This window comes from Ochlerotatus camptorhynchus, unplaced genomic scaffold (genome assembly GCF_037179485.1).
Source record: "Ochlerotatus camptorhynchus isolate MF236.1 unplaced genomic scaffold, CSIRO-AGI_Acam_v1.1 ptg000082l, whole genome shotgun sequence".
Lineage (NCBI taxonomy): Eukaryota > Metazoa > Arthropoda > Insecta > Diptera > Culicidae > Ochlerotatus > Ochlerotatus camptorhynchus.
The window spans coordinates 2,875,428-2,896,381 of NW_027040572.1; the positions used below are offsets into that span (position 1 = coordinate 2,875,428).

Consider the following 20,954-nt stretch of genomic DNA (forward strand, 5'->3'; position numbering starts at 1 on the left):
CACTAATAGAGTCGTCCGCTGGTTTTGGTATTTTTAACGAATTTCATAGCGCCTCTCGAATGCTTCAAGCTCCTTGTTCCGTATATGTTGCTGAGCTGGCGGCAATACATTATACGCTAGAAACGATCGCCTCACTTGCACCAGATCATTATTTTATTTTTACGGATAGTCTCAGCTCTGTCGAGGCTATTCGCTCTATGAGGCCGGTAAAGCACTCCTCGTATTTTCTCATGAAAATACGAGAGCTTTTAAGTGCTTTATCTTTAAGATCTTTTGTCATCACCTTTGCATGGGTCCCATCTCATTGCTCGATTCCGGGCAATGAGATGGCTGACTCACTTGCTAAGGTGGGCGCTATGGAAGGCGATATTTACGATCGACAAATCGCCTACGATGAATTTTTCTTCATTTATCGTCAACAGTCACTCGTCAGCTGGCAGAATAAGTGGAGTGAAGGGAGTTTGGGACGATGGCTATATTCGATCATCCCTAAGGTGTCGAAGAGTTCTTGGTTCAAGGGGTTGGATGTGGGTCGAGACTTCATTCGTATGATGTCTCGCCTCATGTCCAATCACTACTCGTTAAACGCTCACTTGTTCCGTGTTGGGCTGGGGGACAGCAATCTCTGTGATTGTGGACAAGGTTACCAGGACGCTGATCACATCCTTTGGTCTTGTGTGGAGTATCGTGGAGTCAGATCACATTTTTATGATTCCCTTCGGGCTCGAGGTAGACAACCTAATGTTCCAGTTCGGGATATTTTGGCTAGACGCGATCTGGAGTTTATGAAACTCATATATGTTTACTTTAAGAATATTAACATTAGATTGTAAGTTTTATTAACCTTGTGTTTAGTTTGTATTTTGTACGTGTGGGTTTTTTTTATATTTGTTTTCAAGATGAATAGAAATTAGTTCATGTTTTAGGATTAATTAAATATTTGTTTCGTAAACCACATTTCAAACCTCCCTTTCCCTTTTCCCATCCTAAAAAAATTGTAAATCCCCACTAACCTCGAGACAACCGCGAGTATCCGGTCCAGCTCCTTTAACTTTAAATATATAAGAAATCAATAATGTATAACAAAAATGATAACTCGGCTCTGTAAAGTTTATTCGATTGAGCCTGTACAAATAAAGTAATTAACAAAAAAAAAAAAAAAAATTATCAACGTCCGCACGTACCGCAGTGCGAACATAGATTCGGACCACTACCTAGTTGCAGTATGCATGCGCTCAAAACTCTCGACGGTGCATAACACGCGTCGAAGTCGAACACCGCGACCCAACATTGAGCAACTACGGGACGCCGGAGTAGCCCAGGACTACGCGCAGCAGTTGGAAGTTGCACTACCCACGGAAGAGCAACTTGGCGCAGCTTCTCTTGAAGATGGCTGGAGGGACATCCGTTCCGCCATAGGTAGTACTGCTGCAGCGGCACTAGGTACTGCAATCCCGGACCGAAGAAATGACTGGATTAACGGCGAATGCAAACTGTTAGTAGAGGAGAAGAATGCAGCACGGACGAGAATGCTGCAACACCGCACGAGATTGAATGTGGAGCGATACAGACAAGCGCGGAACAGACAAAACTCGGTTTTCCGAAGGAAAAAGCGTCAGCAGGAAGACCAAGATCGCGAGGCGATGGAAAATCTGTACCGCGTAAACGACACACGGAAGTTCTACGAGAAGCTAAATAGTTCGCGCAAAGGCTACGTGCCGCAAGCCGATATGTGCAAGGACTTGGACGGTAACCTTCTCACGAACGAGTGTGAGGTGATTGATAGGTGGAAGCAGTACTATGACGAGCACCTCAACGGTGAAGCAGCAGAAAACGAAGGTGGCACGGCAACAGACCTTGGAGCACGCGCAGAAGACGACAGGCTACCGGCCCCTCATCTTCAAGAAGTTGAGGAGGAGATCGGTCGGCTGAAGAACAACAAAGCAACTGGTGTAGATCAACTACCAAGTGAGCTATTAAAATACGGTGGTGAAGCACTGGCTAGAGCGCTGCACTGGGTAATTGCCAAGATTTGGGAGGAGGAGATATTACCCGAGGAGTGGATGGAAGGTGTCGTATGCCCAATCTACAAAAAGGGCGACAAGTTGGATTGCTGCAACTACCGCGCGATCACACTGCTGAGCGCCGCCTACATGGTACTCTCCCAAATTCTATGCCGCCGTCTGTCACCATTTGCAAGAGAGTTCGTGGGGCAATACCAGGCAGGATTCATGGGTGCCCGCGCTACCACGGACCAAATTTTCGCGATTCGGCAGGTTCTGCAGAAATGCCGCGAATACAACGTGCCCACACATCATTTGTTCATCGATTTCAAATCCGCATACGACACAATCGATCGAGATCAGCTATGGCAGATTATGCACGAGTACGGACTTCCGGATAAACTGATGCGATTGGTCAAGGCGACGATAGATCGAGTGATGTGCGTTGTTCGAGTATCGGGGACACTCGCGAGTCCCTTTGAATCTCGAAGGGGGTTACGGCAGGGTGATGGACTTTCGTGTCTGCTGTTCAAAATCGCGTTAGAAGGTGTGATCAGAAGAGCTGGGATAGACACGAGTGGCACGATATTCAGGAAGTCCATCCAGCTTCTTGGCTTCGCCGATGACATTGACATTATGGCACAGAACTTTGAGATGATGGCGGAAACGTACATCAGACTGAAGGCTGAAGCTAGACGGATTGGACTTGCCATCAACGCATCAAAGACAAAATACATGAAAGGAAGAGGTTTTAGGGAAGACAATTTTAGCCTCCCACCCCGAGTTCAGATTGACGGTGACGAAATCGAGGTGCTCGATGAGTTCGTGTATTTGGGCTCACTGGTGACCGCCGAAAATGATACCAGCAGAGAAATTCAAAGACGCATTATGGCAGGGAATTGTGCCTACTTTGGACTCGGGGGGACGCTCCGGTTGAATAAAATTCGCCGCCGCACGAAGTTGACTGTCTACAAGACGCTGATTAGACCGGTGGTCCTTTACGGCCACGAGACCTGGACTATGCTCGTGGAGGACCAACGCGCCCTTGGTGTTTTCGAACGGAAGGTGTTGCGTACCATCTACGGTGGAGTGCAGATGGATGACGGAGCGTAGAGGAGGCGAATGAACCACGAATTGCACCAGCTGCTGGGAGAACCATCCATCGTCCACATTGCAAAAATTGGGCGACTACGGTGGGCTGCGCACGTCGTAAGAATGCCGCACGACGACCCAGTGAAAATGGTTCTAGAAAGCGACCCAACAGGAACAAGAAGAAGAGGCGCGCAGCGGGCAAGGTGGATCGACCAAGTAGAAGGTGACCTGCGGACCCTTCGCAGACTACGAGGCTGGCGAACTGTGGCCATGGATCGAGTAGAGTGGAGACGACTTCTTCGGACAGCAGAGCACAACAACGCCTTAGCCTGATTGGTAAGGTAAGGTACCTCTATATTTGAAGTTAGATTAACGTCAGAAGTCCCTCCTTTTTTACATATTCTGCACAAAAAACTTCATTTGATATTTGAAATCGACCTAGTAGTTCAAAAGTTATGAATTTTGGGAAAAAGTAATTTTTGAAAAAAAAACGATTTTTTTTTTGACTACCTTAACATGGAAATAATCACCCTAATGATAAAATAAATAAAAATACGGGTCTAATATTTTGCAATACGATACAAAACTACCAATTTTTACGATATTCTGAGAACCACTATAACGTTTTGCTATGGAACGGCTGTATACTCACAACTGACAGTGGTCGAACGAATTAGGCAAGAAACTGAAATAATGTGAAAAATGTTCTCACTGAGTACAAACTCGAAATCGATAGATTAAAGCTTGAACGATATAAAATTTTCGACTGATTTATTTCTGCAAATCAACGAGATATTGTTTTTGGCTTAGATTCTTCCCATATGGATTAATTTGATCTAGGAAGCAAAAGATTGATTCGCTCTACTAAGCGACCGCTTAACTGTTACAAAACGACTCCTCAATAAGCCACGGTAAGCTTAACTAAAGCACGTAGCTAAGGTCACCGAATCATAAATCCAAATGATTCGAGAGAAAAATTGCAGCAAATTTATAGTTGTGTAGAAGTTTTGTTAAAACTTCTCCTAAGGTTAATTCAGAAGCTATTTAAATCATAGAAACAAGATAATTTTCCTGATACATTTATCAAAATCCCGACTTTTTCCCGGCTTTTAACGCTTCTAATGGTTCACTTGCCACTCTGTCAAAGGGTTCATGAGAAAAGTCTAGACGTATCTGCAAAATTCAGGGTGACCACTGGAATTAGGAACTTAAATTCACAGGTTTTTCCCGGTTGTTTTACATAGTTTTCCTAGTTTTATTGAAACATCTAAATATGATAAAAATACCCAAGCATGTTTTATCGAACATTTACAAGAGCGAGGTCTACAAGAGCACGATAAAACCAAAACTGTGACTTGAGACACAGATTATTATTTCGGATACCATTTGATCCTTAAGAATGTGGTGCGTAGATAGAACCAGTAACGCTGGTAGATCACCTTTTCGTGGTGTGTGACTGGTATAAGATCTACCAGCAAACCCTAGCGCTGAAAACTTCATACAAGAAATTTTTAGTTATCAAAGGAACACATTTTAGTTCTTGTTACATTTTATGCCAATAGTGACAAGACTCGCTTATGATTTTGTATATAGTATATGTTCACAGAGTAAATATTATCCTTTCCCATTTGTCCTTCTTCTTTTCCTTTCCTTATTATCTTTTTCAGAAAGCGAGTAATGGCGCTATAGCCATAAGTCATTAAAGGCTAGGACAAGAGTTAGTGCTCATGTCCCAACCGTCAGAGTAAAATGGAGCATCACTTAACCTTTCTAGCTTAGATGCTTCCAACGACCAACCAATCATATAATTCACAAAAACCGAACGTACTGTACGAGATGTCCACGTTTCATCCATTTAGTGGATTCTAAAGCATCGTGTTCAAATCTCCGATTTAAACAGGCCATTTTTTGTGAATCATCTTGTCCCTTAAATGCTGGTCGTTTTAGTATGTGAAACATATATCAAATAGATAAGAAAAACTATGGAGGTATATCACTTTGATCATTTTTCAGGATGCTTTCAAGAACTGGCTGTGTTAGTGTTAGATTAGATTAGAGATTAGATTAGGAATGTGGTCTGTGGATGGGAGATCAAAATACGTAGTTTTCAAGGAAATTTATAAGAACATTGTTGAAAAATTCCAAGGACAATCCTTGACAAATTTTGAAAAGAATCTCAACGGAAGTTTTTGAAGAAATTCAATTGAATTCTGAGGAGAATTTAAAATGAATTATAGAGGATGCTTTGGGCTAGCAGCCCCAGCAGAGGTTCCTTATGAGAATTCCATGATAATTTAGATTTTCAAGCGTAAATTTCCAAAGAGCTACTTTTCAAGAGAATTGTGGACAAACATTTGAGCACATTCTCGCAATTATTAAGAATATGTGCTATGATAATTGTAGAGTAAATTATAACAGTTTCCTGGAGGGGATTTCTAAAGTGAATATTTTCCCGTAAAATAGAGGATAAATTTAACAATCAGGATTGCTGATATGCTGGGAGGAATGTTTATTTCATTTTATATAAATCAAAGTAGTTAGTTCTTCTACTAAATTGGATCACATACCCTGATATATACTTTCTAAAAGATAATTCAAAACATCAAGAGATGGAAGACTCCTTCCAAGTCATCTCGAAACTCCTTAACAGGAATATTGATGACCTTGGCTGCATCAATGGAAATCTCAAAGAAAACTTATCCATGCCAAATTGTCAAAAGAGTAGATAAAAACTGCGTAAAGTAGCTTTACAATACTTCAAAAGTACCGCATTAAAACGGGTATATTAATTTGGGTTTCAAGTCACGGCAGTCTAGCAAACAGTGAAACTGAATCTCACTTACACTCGCAGCACTGGCAACACTGCCAACCCCAATACACACCCTTCCTATGATAAAGACGACGGTTCGCGGTATTGTTTGAAATAGGCAAAGCAGATTCTACCACCCCAACCCTCGTTGGACTTTTCCTAGATGATGCTGCTGCTTCCGCCTCACACGGCCAATGAGAGTAACTCAAAATTCAGACGAATTTGACTCAAAATTGCCAAAAGTGTTGTTAGTCAATTACAAAAAAATCAGCGTCATTGGTACCGCATATATGGAGGGGTTACTGTATGTAGAAAGTTGAGAGAGTGAGTAAAATTTTTGCTAGATTTTCCTCTTATTCATGCAGTTTTTCTCGGAAAAATGACGGAAATTTTGCTCACTCGATGAGTAAACTCACTTTTTGCAATTTTGAGTTCAATTCGACTCAATTACTGAGTTACTCTCATCGGCCGTGAAGCAGTGAAAAGTTATACTCGGAAAATGCGTACACATACGTATGCAGCTTACAAATACGCTTTCACTTCATCCCGTCATGGAGACAAAATTCGATCTAGTACATCATCGTTAGTATGAGTGCGTGTCGTCGTGTCGTATCACTCCAACCAGCGCGCGGTGGTCGAAGAGTATGCATTCTGTGTCCGTGTTTGTGTATTAATATTTAATAGGGAGAAAATGCATCCACAGGATAATCCATCTATTATACATTGAACGAAATTTACGATGCTCGTTTCCATTGCATGTGTAAGTGGAACACGTAGAAAGGATTAGTAGAAATCAGGACTCCGCTTGTCAAAAATGTGAGATCAACCCCGTTTCAATGTCATTTCGCAATTTGATTAGGACCAAACGTCAAAAGCTATCTCCCTTGAGATGTCTGGTTCCAATTACCGAAAGAGGCATTTGTTTGGGTTAATACGGAGGGGATGCATCCGGAATACTTCAAGCTTCCATCAACCACCGATCGACGTCGCTGTAATCGCTCACTTGCTCACTCGCTGCACTGCACTCACATTTCACTTGTCACGCTTTGTGATACACGCAAAATTGCCTCCCACCCTCCGAAGCCCGGGGTCATACCGCGTATGTGAAGCTAGATTCACCGACTGGACCAATTTTCATGTAAACAACTGCGTTATTGATTTATGACTTCTTGCTGCTGGTTGACTGGGTTTTGCGGTTTATCGTAAATTTTATTTATCGCCTCGATTTTTTTAATATGGGGTCCGCCCCCAAATTCGCACTGACCGACTTCGGACATTACCCAATTGCCTCAAATTGTTATTAGACGGAGAAATTCACTGTGGTTCGCTAACGGGCACACCTTCGTCTTCCATTTCAGAACATTTGCACTCGCTTCAAACTCGCTGAACTTTTCAACATTTCGCACTGCACTGTTTGCAATCCAATTAGACGGCGATACTGATTGTTCCGTCGAGCTGATTACACCGGATAGCCATCGATCATATACTTAAACGAAACGGGTGGCCTATCGCTCAGGAATTATGCATCGATTCCACCTCAAACTGTCCGATTTTACTTTTCTTTCAGTGCCAACAAACTCTACAGATAATACACAACACCACTCGAAGATACGGTACGCAGCCATACATAAGTCCGTATCGTTTCGATAGCGGCACGTAATCTTTCATTATTCAATTGTTTACTATCCATCTAAAAGAAAACACCACGTCACCGATCAGCACCCGTCCACACCACCCCCGGGACCCTCCTTACACAAATTATCAGTCCCACTCTGAAAGTGGCTTGAATTTTTCAACAACTTGACAAAGCCGTGGTGCGCGACTTGTGCCTATACCCACCATCGCTCTATCGATATCGAAGACACGACCATTACACCGAGACTCACTGACCTATACTGCGGGAACGGGTCGGAACGTCGGTCGTCGTCGACGTCTTCGTTTTCGGGCGAGGGTTATATCTTCCAGTTGACTGGTTCAGTGATTGTTGGTGTTATGGCAAAAGGGGGCCCCACTACCTCTAAATGATGGGTATCTACTGGAGAGGAAAAACAAAAGCGAATCCTTACACAAGTGACTCTACCCAGTTTGTTGTTTCATCAGAGGGGAGCGTTTTTCCAGTGAAGGAGCATTTTTTTTGTGGGTGTATGTGTGTGTGAGACAGTGTGTGATGCGTTTGTCTGCGAAAAAGCGGGTTTAACAGGGCTGCACACGCTGGTCCTGATTCGGGCAGGATGGGAGGAAAATGCGACAGTGCTGCCAGTGGACATTTGATGATGAAGAGCGGAAATCTACCGGGCCTGATCAAATGACACGCGATTATAAGCAGGGTAAACAGGTCCCCGTTAAGGAAGGCAGTTAAATTTTTATCGTGTTCTCTTTAAGGAACAAATTATTGAAAAATATGTAACTACTGTGATCCGGGGGGAAAATTATATATGAGTCTCCAATGGTAGCTTTGACGAGTTTGGAGATGTCCAATTTCTGACTAGGGTCATCATCCATCATGCGATATCTCAAATCACATGACAATTCATCTATAACCACACATCATCATGTAAGCGCTTGTGTCGGAATGTCAATTAGTAAGGATTAGATCTCACCATAGGTGGATTAACATAGCTTTTTTTAATGAGATCAATGTCTTCAATGTTTTAACCCGTAAAAGCCCGGGACAAACTTGTTATTTTCAAAAATTTGTATCCTTGAAATGCTATTACTGATTAAATAAAGGGGAAATGACTCTAATGTTGGCCTACGGATCTAAGATTGGGCCCATCGCTAAAAATCTGCTATTTATCAATTGTATCTTGATGAACGCGTCATTGGGACCACATCAAGCGACATATCAAATCACTTCTACTCGATGAAATATTACCAATGGCACTCAAAACGACAACCATAGAACCATATGGCCACCATAGAACCAGGTCAAATTTGATATCTCTCATAACCATATCAAGCGGCATATTAAAAAAAAACATCTACTCGATAAAATATGGCGAATGACACTTAAAACAACAACCACGGAACCATATGGTCACTGTAGAACCGGTTCCAGATATTCCGGATCATGGTTCTACATGGTCAAATTTGATATCTCTCATATCCATATCAAGCTACATATCAAATCACATCTTCTCGACGAAATATGATAAATGGCCTGCAAAAGGACATGCATAGATAAGGCCATCGTAGAACCAGTTCCAGATGTTCCGAGTTATGGTTCCACATGGTCAAATTTGACATCTATTATAACCATATCAAGCGACATATCAAATCACATCTACTCGACGAAATATGACCAATGGCTCTCATAACGACAATCATAGAGCCATATGGTCATAGAAGAACCGATTCTGGATATTCCGGCTTAGGGTTCCACATGATAAAATTTGATATCTCTGATAACCATATCATGCGACATATCAAATCACATCAACTCGACGAAATATGATCAAAGGCACACCAAACGACGTCCATAGAATCATATGGCTTCAGTAGAACCGGTTCCGGATATTCCGGATCATGGTTCCACAAAGTCAAATTTATTATCGCTCATAACCATATCAAATCACATCAACTCGATGAAATATGACCAATGGATCTCAAAATGATAACCATAGAGCCAGGGTTCCCGAATTTCCCGGGAAATTTTTATATTTGTTCATAACTTACTTGTGATTCAGCTGAACAGATAGATTTCTTATCAAAGACTCTGGAAAATCCTTCCACAAAATTCCATTAAAGTTTATCTCAAAATATTCGTGAAATTCTTATCAGAATTATCCAGGAATCATCCTTAAGATTTCCTTGCAACTGTAATTCACCCCAGGTTTCTCATTCAGTGGCGTCTCGTCCATATGTGCACCTCGTGCACTGCACAGTCTCGAATTTTCAAAAAGTAAAATTTATATTTCATAAAATTTAAGAGGCAAAAATTTAATACTCAATCAAAACCATTTTTGTCCCCCCAATATTTATTGGTTTCATATGGATAGTAACTGAATTGTCCACCACATCACTGGATAGTAGCTGAATTGCTTACCACATAACTGCTCAACCTCCGTTTACCCGCCACTGAAATAAAAGTAAGTAAAAACAGAAGCTAGGCATAGCGAGCTTGTTTTCACGTACGGGTACGCTGGGATTTTACCACATGCAGACAACTCATTTTGGGCTTCTATGGCGAATGAGCGACACAAAACAAGCAAGGAAAATATACCTTCGTTCTACCAAAGCCACCGCATGCTTAGTTCTCCCAGTCTGAGCACTTTTGCTTGTGCACCAGAAACGCTCGTATTTACAACCAGATCAGTTGTATATGTATTGAAGTCCCGTAAGCATAATTGCCGCTGTGTTAGTGTTTATTTTGTGCACTTCTATCTTTGCACAGTTTAAAGAGAAGAGAATAAATTGGCACGTATAGGCAACGTCGCATTTGAGTTTCTCTCTGAATTGATTGAATCTTGGAGAGCCGTCATTCGTTGTATACCTACCTACACGCACACATCGAATTTTTAAATTTTTAAATTTTCTCACTACCTGACTGCATTTCATTCAGTAGCCTCAGCGGATTGATGGAATATTGATCTAACATAGTGCAAAATTAAATAGGAATCATGGAACAGGATATTGTTGATGACCTCCTGAAAAGACCGTTTGCCAGAAGATCCATGAAGGAAAAAATGCTTATTGCGAGAATGGACGTCCCACGGCCATAGTTGGACAACTTGAAAACGACATGTAAAAGAAATGGTAAAATCATAACGCAGAACTTTGCCGAAAATGGACAAGTGGAAATTGTTGGTTGTGTCATGCTCGAGGAAATTGCGTGGGAAGTGGAGCATTTCGAGGAAATTGCAATCGGCGTCAACTCTACGCTACTGCTTAGGAAACGGCGAGTAACGATGACAAATATCATAAACATGAGACTTAAAAAGAAAATCAATGTTTCTATACAAGAGTAAGTGAAACTGGTAGCAGAACTGTTTCCCATCATCATTTCATTTATTTTTTATACAGGTACCCCCGTCGAAAGATTTGTATCCCATTTTTTTATTCTGCATCAAAATTGGCTTCTACTGTTACAGACCAAATATAAATAAAATAGGTGCACAACTAATGAATTTTCTCACGAGACGCCACTGCTCATAGTATTGCCCTAAAATTTCCTTGGAATTTACACCAGAATTTCATGGAATTGTTTCGCAGAATTCTCTTGAAATTCTTCTTTAAATGCCCTCGAGGGAATCTCTTGGAATTTCCTTCTTTTAAAACTCTCCTCAAAAATCTATTAGAACTTTCTTCCGAAACTTCCTAAAATGGTACTCGGAATTCTTACGACATATGTTCAAAATTCCCTTTGAATTACATTACTATTCGCTTTGGATTTCATTCGGAAATTCCTAGAAATCCCCTCAAAATTCTAAAGAAGTCTCCTAGGACTTCCTATGAAGCTATCTTCAAACTAGCTTGAAATTCAGCAAAGATTTTTTTTAGTTTTCGTCAGAATTAGATTCCTTTGGAATATTTCCATAGCGCTCTCCTTGGAATTTTCTTTTTTTTTTTGATTGATTGATTGATTGATTGACTGACAATTAAGAGTTTTTTCGCCGTCCGCTTGGTCAAAAGAGACCCTGCTGGACTGAGTATAACCGAAGACATCATACCAAGAAGACTGGCAACTTTTCCAGAATCCAAGCGACAGATACAATAGCGCTGCGCTTGAGTGAAGGAGGAAGCAACGCATAGAAATATGAGCAAATACATAAACCCTTTATATGAGGATGTAATCTTTGCTATCGAATTCGTTCGAAGCATTTAACTTTAATCGGCAGATGACCTGTGTACCTGTCTCATAGCGTTCGTATGAGAAAATGGAAGAGTTGCCAGTCTTCTTGATTTGTTGTCTTCGGTATAACGCATGAGCATGATTAACCGCCCACGGTTGCTATTATGTAATTGTCAGATCAGCTGTAGTTACACAGCGTACCAATAGGAATTTGTAGCAGTAGTAAGAGACTCCTCGAACTGAGTCTCTAGTCGGCTTACTATCGGCTGCTCATGCACTACCGTGAGGCCGGAAACTTGCGACGCGTGCTGCAAACAGTGCTGGATTGGGAAAATGACGGATATCCATCAACCACGAACGGCCCAGCAGTCGTTGTTGGCTCGTTTGGCTGGCAGGCATCTTCCTTCCTTGGCGAAATCAGCTGACCGTGACATGGCTGCCTTGGTTGAGCCGAGAAGGGACCCTCCTTTACGATTAAGGCCAGCGGCCTGAGGGAGTCGGCCTTTGAGGACGACAAAGGTTCTTTTTCAATTAGACTCGGAAGCCATCTTGACTTCCGAGCCGCCGTATGAGACCATTTAATAATACGGTACGGTAATAAGGTAACATTTCCGTCAGGTTGGCTGATAGCGATAATTTAAGCCTATTTTCCTGAACAGAGGCAGCCCTTCCATTCCGAGCCCCTAAAAGGGGAGAGGGGTATTAAACAATTGCACTGCACTTCACTATGGTCTTGGTCACACGGTCGCCTGTTAACTTCTGCCTAATCTTCCAAATCTAAGATGGCTGTCATAAACCAATTTTTCCAATTCTCTTTTCACCATATATGCGCATCCATTTTTAGCTTAAAGCTAAGATTTTCCTCCCTTCAGTATCGTTCGAGTGTTTTGGCAGCGGTACTAACCCTCTCGCTGCTGGAAAATTCGAGAATTTTCCAAACAACAACAACTCATACAGCCGAAAATCCACGGATTGTTACCAACTGGTTACAAATTCATCCTTAATGTGTAAAAACTGGTGATCTCAAACTAGGTAATACCAGCGCCGGCCACGTACGAACGCAGATCAAGAAAGGAATGGGTAGGGATGTGTTGACGTGACACTAGCTTTGATGGAACCCGAGGAATCCTCTGCACTTCCACGAGGAATCACTGGGATGTTAGATAAGAGGGTTGTGTTTGCAGCAGGGTTCGTTTTGGTAAACGATAAGCTGATTGATGTCCTAACGATCATATAACTCAGTAAGAAAAAACGTTTGCCACTAGGCAAAAGAGCTCCTTTTTCATTGAGTTGCTGTTGAGTTGTTGTTGTTTTCTTCAATGTGGATGGGCCTGAGACTCATGATGTTCTGCTCAGTATGCAAAAACGGTCGCTCTAATGCCACCGAGCCCCTCATATTACATCATCGAGTTGTTTTAACCATTCAAACCCGGCACCGACGACAAGTTCCGCAAAATACACAAGCGATTTGACCATAAATCTCTTTAATATGAATGAACCTGAGACCGGGGTTCGGATGTAGATCTTATAGCAGTAAAGCACCACAAAAAGGTGGATCTACCAGCGTCACTGGTTCCCTCCTCGGTGGAGTATAACGTAGTTAAAGTGTTACATAGGGAATTATGATCATCTATATTTTGATTAATAGGGACAACGACAGCGATTATTAGGGACAACGGTTGTAGTGATACCATTATTAAGTTTGGCACACGGTTTCTTCCATAGGGTGCTCCCTGAAATTTCTTCAAATTTGCCTTAGGTTTTCCTGGAATTCGCCTCTTAATCCTCATAATAGTCTCATCAGAACTAACTAGGAATTCACCATTAGTTCTTACAATTAGCTTGAAACACTTCTCAAAATTACCTGGAACTTCTAGTCGAATTCCTTCAAAAGTCCTTTATAATTATCCCTTAAATTCCTCTACAATTGTCTTCACAACTCATTTGGATTTTTTCTTTAATTCTGTTCACAATTTTTCAAAGTGTCAGAATCCAAAAAAAGTTGTCGAAACCATGATTTTTTTTTTAATCTGAGATTTTTCAGGAATGTTAAAATCTGGTCTAGTCTGAAAATCTCAAAAATTTACTCATGTACAAAAATTTACACCTCATAAAATTTCTCAGTCCAAAATCCCACCATTAATTCGTGGATCTGATTGTTTTTAAAATACATTTCCAAGTTCAATATATCACTTTATAACATACGGTCTGAGGATCAAATCTAGTCAGAACAGGACCATTTGGCCTAGTGACTTTCGAAAAAATAGGTTTAACCAAGAGAAATTTCAAAATTCTGAGACTCTTAAAAACTTCTGCAAACTAAATTATGGAACATGATTTGGCAATTCGATACTATCTTGAAGCCTAATAAAAAAAAAATCTGGAAATTCATTCATGTGAGTATTCCATTTTCCATATATAGCTTTTTTATATGAAACCGAGGAAGCTATGATAGGCCACCCTGTAATTTACATTTGTTTTGTTAAATGCTCAACTCTCAATCTTCGAATCCAGAAAAAATCCCGGAAAATTTTGTTTTTTTAATTCCCAATTCCCGGGAGGTTGATTCCCAGAAAATTTGGAAACCCTAAACGAAACACGACATGACCTGATTTTTTTATAAATATACTGGCGTTGAGGACCAAATCACTTCATATATTTGAGTGATCCAACAAGATGGTAAATTCGGGAAAAATCAGGAAAAGCCCGTAAATTTCGATAACTAATTAACCATCTCTACCGAAAAAAGGTTCTTTAACTTGACAAAATTTCAAGACCCTTAGAATACAGTCACTTTGAAGGACTTTTAAAAAAAAACTAAGAAAGCTCCCAAGCAATTTTGAAGGGATTAAACAAAATCTAAAAATAACACCAAAGTATTTCAGAAATAAATAGATATGCTTTTTGAAAGAGAATTGATAAGAACTCCAAATCAATTGGACGAGAGAGTTCCAGAAAAGCTCCAGGTAAATTTGAAGGCGAGTTCAGAGTTGTCAAAAAGTTCTGACGGAAATTCGATTATGAGAAGACGACGATTATATAAAGGATTCCTGGTTCATTTCTAATGAAAATGCCAAAAAAGTTCTGTGAAGAATTTATGGAGATATCTGATGAAGATTTCAAGAAAATTTCAACGATATTTAGTTCCGAGAATAGTTACAAAATAAGTCTAGGTCAACTTCCATAAAAATTCTAAAAATAATTTCGAATTAACTCTGAAGAGAGTTCCAAGAAAATATATTCTAATGGTATTTCGAGAAGGATTTGAACAGGTTTGAACAGAATTTCAAGACTTTCTAAGATGAATAACAACAAGATGGTAAATTCGGGAGAAACCAGAAAAAGTCAATGAATTTCGATAATTAATTCCAAAAAAGTTCTTCACCTTGACAACATTTCAAGACCCTTCGACTAGACTCAATTTTCCCGATGCAGTCACTTTGAAGGACTTTTAAAAAATCGAAGAAACCTCCAAAGGAATTTTGAAGAGATATTTACAAAATCTAAAAATTACTCCAAAGTATTTCAGAGATAAATTTCTAGGTTGTTTTGAAATGAACTATAAGAGAGTGTATTGATTAGAACTCCAAGTCAATTAGATGAAAGAGTTGCAAGGCAATTGCGAGGCAAAATCCAGATACATTTTTTGGCGATTTCATAGGTTGAATTTGTTAGCTGTTCTGAGTAAAATTCGATTATGGGATAATTAATTAAAAAACAAAAAATAGTTCTGAGAAGAATGTCTGAAGATATCTGACGATAATTAAAAAAAAATTCCAACAATATTTAATTCGAGGATAGTTTCAAAATATGTCTAGGATAAATTACATGATACTTCTAAAAATATTTTCAAATGAATTCTAAAGAGAGTTGCAAGAGAACCCTGAGAAGAATATTGAGGAAATATATTCCAAAGGTATTTCGAGAAGAATAGAAGAACAGAATTTCAAAACTTCTCTAATGTGCATTACATGAAATTTCTATGGAGAATTCAATCGAATTTATTATAAAATTACTTTCTTTCACAATTCTATAATAAATTCGTGAATTTTCGAAAGTATAATTTAAAATAAGATGTTATCCTTATTTGAATTTCATGCGCTAGGAATATCCTGCATAGAATTTTCGAACTGTTATACAGAAAATTTCAAGGTCTCAGAGCGATTATTTTGAAAATACCTTTGTGGAGGGTAATGGTTTTGAAGATAATTCATGAGAAATTCTAAAGAAATTCGCTCTGAAGAAATATACGAGTTTTTAATAACTCATCTTACCTACCGATCCTTTCGGCTCAATCGCATTTCGTTTAGTGAACAATTTAAATGTATATCGCTCAACCGGGAAAATTTTAATAATTCCGGAAAAAAAGCAAACATTCTTATCGATATTTGCCGGCGCAAATTTGAAAAATACTTACGCAGTTTGACAGAAGTTTCAATTTCGGTAAAATGACTTATTTGACCTAGTATCCTCGAGCTTATCACGTTCGGCCTAATGACGTTCTGAACTAATCGTCCATCATAAAAATTGACCCCCCCCCCATCCTATTTCTAAGCCTGCCTACACCATTGAGTAGTTCAACAGTTTGCAAAATTGAGTCGAATTCAACTCAATTTTGAGTCGATCTCATCGTCCGTGTGCTTGCAGAGGCAGATGACTTATGGGCGATTAAACCAGCCCAGTAACAGGCGCGTAGGCAACATGTTATACTGTGACAGCGGGCACAGCACAGCAAAATAAACAATTTGAGCCCGGGACATGCTGCCTACTGTCAAACGCTGCTGTTAGTATAGGTCTTGTCACTGGCCTGGATTAAACCAACTCAAATTTTAGTTTCGTTCACTCAAATTCGCAAAAACGTAGGTTACTCATAGGCTGAGTAAAATTTTCCTCAATCTCATAAATCACAAAAAGTACAGGAACTCAGCGATGAGTAAATTTCCAGGTCTGCCCAGGAAAAAAAATCCCTAATATGAGAAAAGTAAAGATTGGATTCACTCAGTCTATCGGTACTACTGCTAGACTGAGTCAAATGTTTGTCAATTTTCCTCATTTTCCGGCAGATTTTTTAGGTTTTCCACAGGAAAACATGAGGCAAATTTACTCATCGCTGAATTTCTCCACTTTTAGCGATTATGAGTAAACTGAACTTAAATTTGGTTTCATCACATTAGCCCTGCAGCAAAAACTTGTTGAATATGAGGCAAATCGAGAGAAAGGATTCACTCAGTCTATTCTCTCAGAGTATACTCCTAGACTGATTTTTGAGGAACAGCGAGGAAAATTTTACTCAGTCTATGAGCAACCTACGTTTCTGCGATTTTGAGTGAAAAACCACTATTTGAGTCGATCTCGTCGTTGGTATGAAATATATACCTGAAATATTTCTCCAGTACAAAAATCGTACAATAGAAGAACAATATATTTTATGGTTATAGCCTAGGATTTGATCGAGGAAAAACAGTTTTTTTTATATAGTAAAGACAACCTATTGGATTTTTTTTTGTAGAAGTTCAATTTTCCATAAATTGTTTGGTCGATTACCTTTATTTTATTTGTATTGGATAATTTAACAGTACAACTTATGAGCATTGTATTCTGTTTTATTTTAACGATTTAACTAGTTCAGTGTCAACATTTCAAAGGGGCGTAACTGCATTAGTAAACCATGGTTTAACCGTCGATGTTAAGCGAATTAAAGATCACCCCTCCAAATTAACATGGCTAGCTCGTAGAGGCAGCATTCCTCTACCTGTTGGTTTTATTAATTTTCATGCGTAAGCTTTTATTAGCGAGAAATCGACGGCTAAATCAAAATTTACAAAAGCCATTACGCTCCTTTAAAATGTTGACACTGCGTTTTATTATCATTAAAATTTGTGGAAAGCATATAAGTCAAAAAATGTGTGTTGCTAAAATCGGACCCGTACTGTATAAAATTCATGACAGCATCCAGGAATTTCAAAATAAAATATCCCAATCCGGGAACTTCCATCACTGCTCATACCAGGAGATGACTCCGCTCGGAAAAACAAACCCCCTCATCATCCAAATTATTATGGCAGAAGAAACACTCACCACCACTTAGAACGGTGCTGCTGCTGGCCGACACATGCGCCAGCCGGGAAGCGCGCGCTCTTTCTTGGGCTTTGGCATTTTCCACCATACCTACCATACCTTCACCCACCCAGAGAACGACACAGAAAACGAAAGGAAAATATTTTGTTTCCCTCCTAGCAGCACATCGGACGGCAGCTTTCCGTTGCCCCCCGTCCGCAAAAGGTATTGCTGTTGTTGGCAAAACAGCACAGCAACAACCCGCTTTGTCATTTTCTTAAAAAGCCTTAGTTGGGTGGTGTAGTACGCCCCCTTCGAGAGAATGTGTTGGTTACTTGTTTCCACGGGCAATGTGAGAATGCATGCAAGTATTTGGAATTTTCTCTGTACCAAGGAATGCACTTCGCGCTCAGAAGCGATACGAAGAGAAAACATGAATATTGGGGAATAAGAACGGCCAGAAAAGCCAGCCAGTAAGCGTGTTAGGTCACACGCATCATTTTAATCAAATTAGGAATGAGGTTGGGCGGCTTTCAAGAGATTAGATCAATGAACTCGGTGACCCATTAGGAAGGATAATAAGACGCATAACAAAAGAATCACTAACTCAGTTGTCGACAACTATGGCCCCAAGGCTAATACTCGAATGTTAATTATTTCCGCTGTCCGCGACATCCAGTACATTTCCGAACAAAAGCTTACAGGCTGACAGCTCTAGCTTCTACCGCCGGAAGCAATGTCCAGCGTGGTTTAAAATTAATTTTTCCCACATTTTCTCTACTGTTCGTCGGCCCTCACCGTGTGTAAAGGCAAAGAAAAACTCATTTACTAGAGAATCATATGAAACAAAGAAAATGTGACTCACCTAAACTACTGCTACCGCTGTTGGCAACGTTGGCAAAGTGCTGCTGCAGCTGCTGCTGAAGGGCCTGATGCTGGGACATCGGGTTCACCCCTATCTGATGCGCCGACTGTGAATGTGACAGTGCACCTCCGGCAACCATTCCGGAACCACCACCTATACTGGTGCCGCTACTGCCGGTCAGTATGCTGGCCAAGGCTTGACCGGCGGTACCACCGCTTATCATATTTGCACCGATAACCGAATTGTTACCACCACTCCCGGGCCCACTGGGTTGCGATGGTCCGAGCGATCCGGATAGGATGGCCGATAAACTCAGCGGACCGCCACTACTACTACTATTGATGCTATTATTGATGTTGTTGTTATTGTTGCTGCTGTTGTTGTTGTTGTTGTTGCTGTTGTTGTTGTTATTGATGTTGTTGTTGTTGTTGTTGTTGTTGCTACTACTGTTGTTGCTGAGCGCAGCACTGCTGCTAATCTGTTGAGCCGATTGTGATAAAGGCACATTGTTGGTTATGCTAGTATTTGGTACTACTGCTGATGCTGACGCTAACGATGATGCCGAAGTGTTGGCTAGGTTTGGCAGGACGGATGCATTGGTTCCGTTCACTGAGTTGTAGATGGTATATTGTTCTTCGTCTGGAATACAAAAGCATGGGAAAGAAACGTATTTTCAAAATTTTGAATTGAACGCATGGCGTTACTAATGCTTCACCACCAGTATATAATCAATGAGAAAATGCTCCTTAAATTATGGAAAAGTGCTCTTTTATCCGTGTTTTTTAGTTGGAGGAGCGGAGCGACGGGCACGTCTCTATAATAAGCTACTAAAAGATGAAGCTAAAGAAACAACTTCTAAACGAAGCTTCTTAGGAAGATTCTGAAGGAATATTTCAAAGGAAGCTTCTGAAGAACATCTTAAAAGAAGCTTCTAAGGTTTCCAGAAGCAGATTCTAAAAGAAATTTCGTTTGGAAGTTCATTCGAGACGCTTGGCCGTTGCTCCGCGCCTCAGTAAAAGCGCATTTTTTTTTTCGGGGCTTAAGGAGCGTTTCGTCCATCTAAAAACGAGACTAGCTCAGAGAGTGAGTCACTTGTACTCATTCTTATGGAAACATCTATAAAAACGTAGGCCACTCAGCACATGAGTAAACTACGCTTTCATAAATTCGTCCATACGAATGAGTAAAAGTAACTAACTTTCTGATTAAGTTTCCTTTTCAGTGATACCTGTAATCAATCATCTAAGTAACACATAACGTGCGGTAACATCATCTAAAAGTGAATCTACACTACCACCTGGTGACGACTAGAGGAAGGTGTATGGTGTCAGTGATATGTGATCCATGCTAGTCAGAAAATGCACGGCCAATGAGAGTACCACTAAATTGAATCAAATTCAACTAACTACAAAAAGTGGGGTTCCTCAGAAAATGAGTAAAATTTTCCTAGTTTTTCCAGGAAAACCTTCTGGAATGAGGAAAATCGTAAAAAATTTCATAGTATTTTCCTCGACTGCACGGCAGATGAAAATAACTCAGTAACTGTGTCGGATTGAACTCAAAATTACACAATGTGAAGTTACTCAGTGAGTGAGTAAAATATTCCTCACTTTTCCAGGAAAAACTGCTTAAATGTGACACTGCACATTGTAGTCGAAAAACGTATCTGTCATGAATACAAAAAAATTATTAAGTGGAAATATATGGTAGATAACCTGTTTTTGGGGTAAACCGACCAAAATTTCACTTATTCTAGGAGTATACTAATAGACTGAGTGAAAAATATATCAATTTTCTTCATATTAAAAAGTTTTCCCTGGAAAATCTATGAACATTTTACTCATTCACTGAGTACTCAACTTTTTGCAATTTGAGTTAAATTGAATTCAATTTTGAGTTAAACTCCGTGTACTGCCAATGATAACGACCCAAATTTGATTGTTTAATTTTCGTCAATTATCCTCATTTTCCAGCAGATTTTTGAAGTTTTCCACAGGAAAACATGAGACAAATTTAGTCATCGCTGAGTTCCTGCCTTTTTGACGATTATGAGTAAATTAAACTGAAATTTTGTTTGTTCTCATTGGCCGTGTGCAATTTCTTCATATTGAAGCAGTTTTTCTCGGAAAAGTGGGAAAATGTTACTCACCCACTGAGTAACCTTACTTTTCACCAATTTGAGATGAATTCGACTTAGTTACTGCAAAAAAAAATATCTTACTCAGAGAGTGAGTCACTTTAACTCATTCGTATGGAGCAATTTCTAAAAGCGGAGGCTCGGTGTGACCTACACGGCGCATGAGAACAACCCAATTTTGAGTTTAGTTAACTCATAAT

At 40.0% G+C, this 20,954-nt stretch overlaps 1 protein-coding gene across 6 annotated transcripts in view; it reads right to left on the reverse strand.

The window, feature by feature from the left end:
- The window catches only part of LOC135698113 (phosphatase and actin regulator 4B-like), a 540,677-nt gene that overhangs the window by 299,685 nt on the left and 220,038 nt on the right, over nt 1-20,954 (reverse strand). For all 6 annotated transcript variants that reach the window (XM_065217985.1, XM_065217984.1, XM_065217986.1 and 3 more), the window contains one exon: nt 18,618-19,256. In XM_065217985.1, coding sequence (XP_065074057.1) covers nt 18,618-19,256 — 639 coding nt within the window. The remainder of the gene's footprint in view (nt 1-18,617; nt 19,257-20,954) is intronic.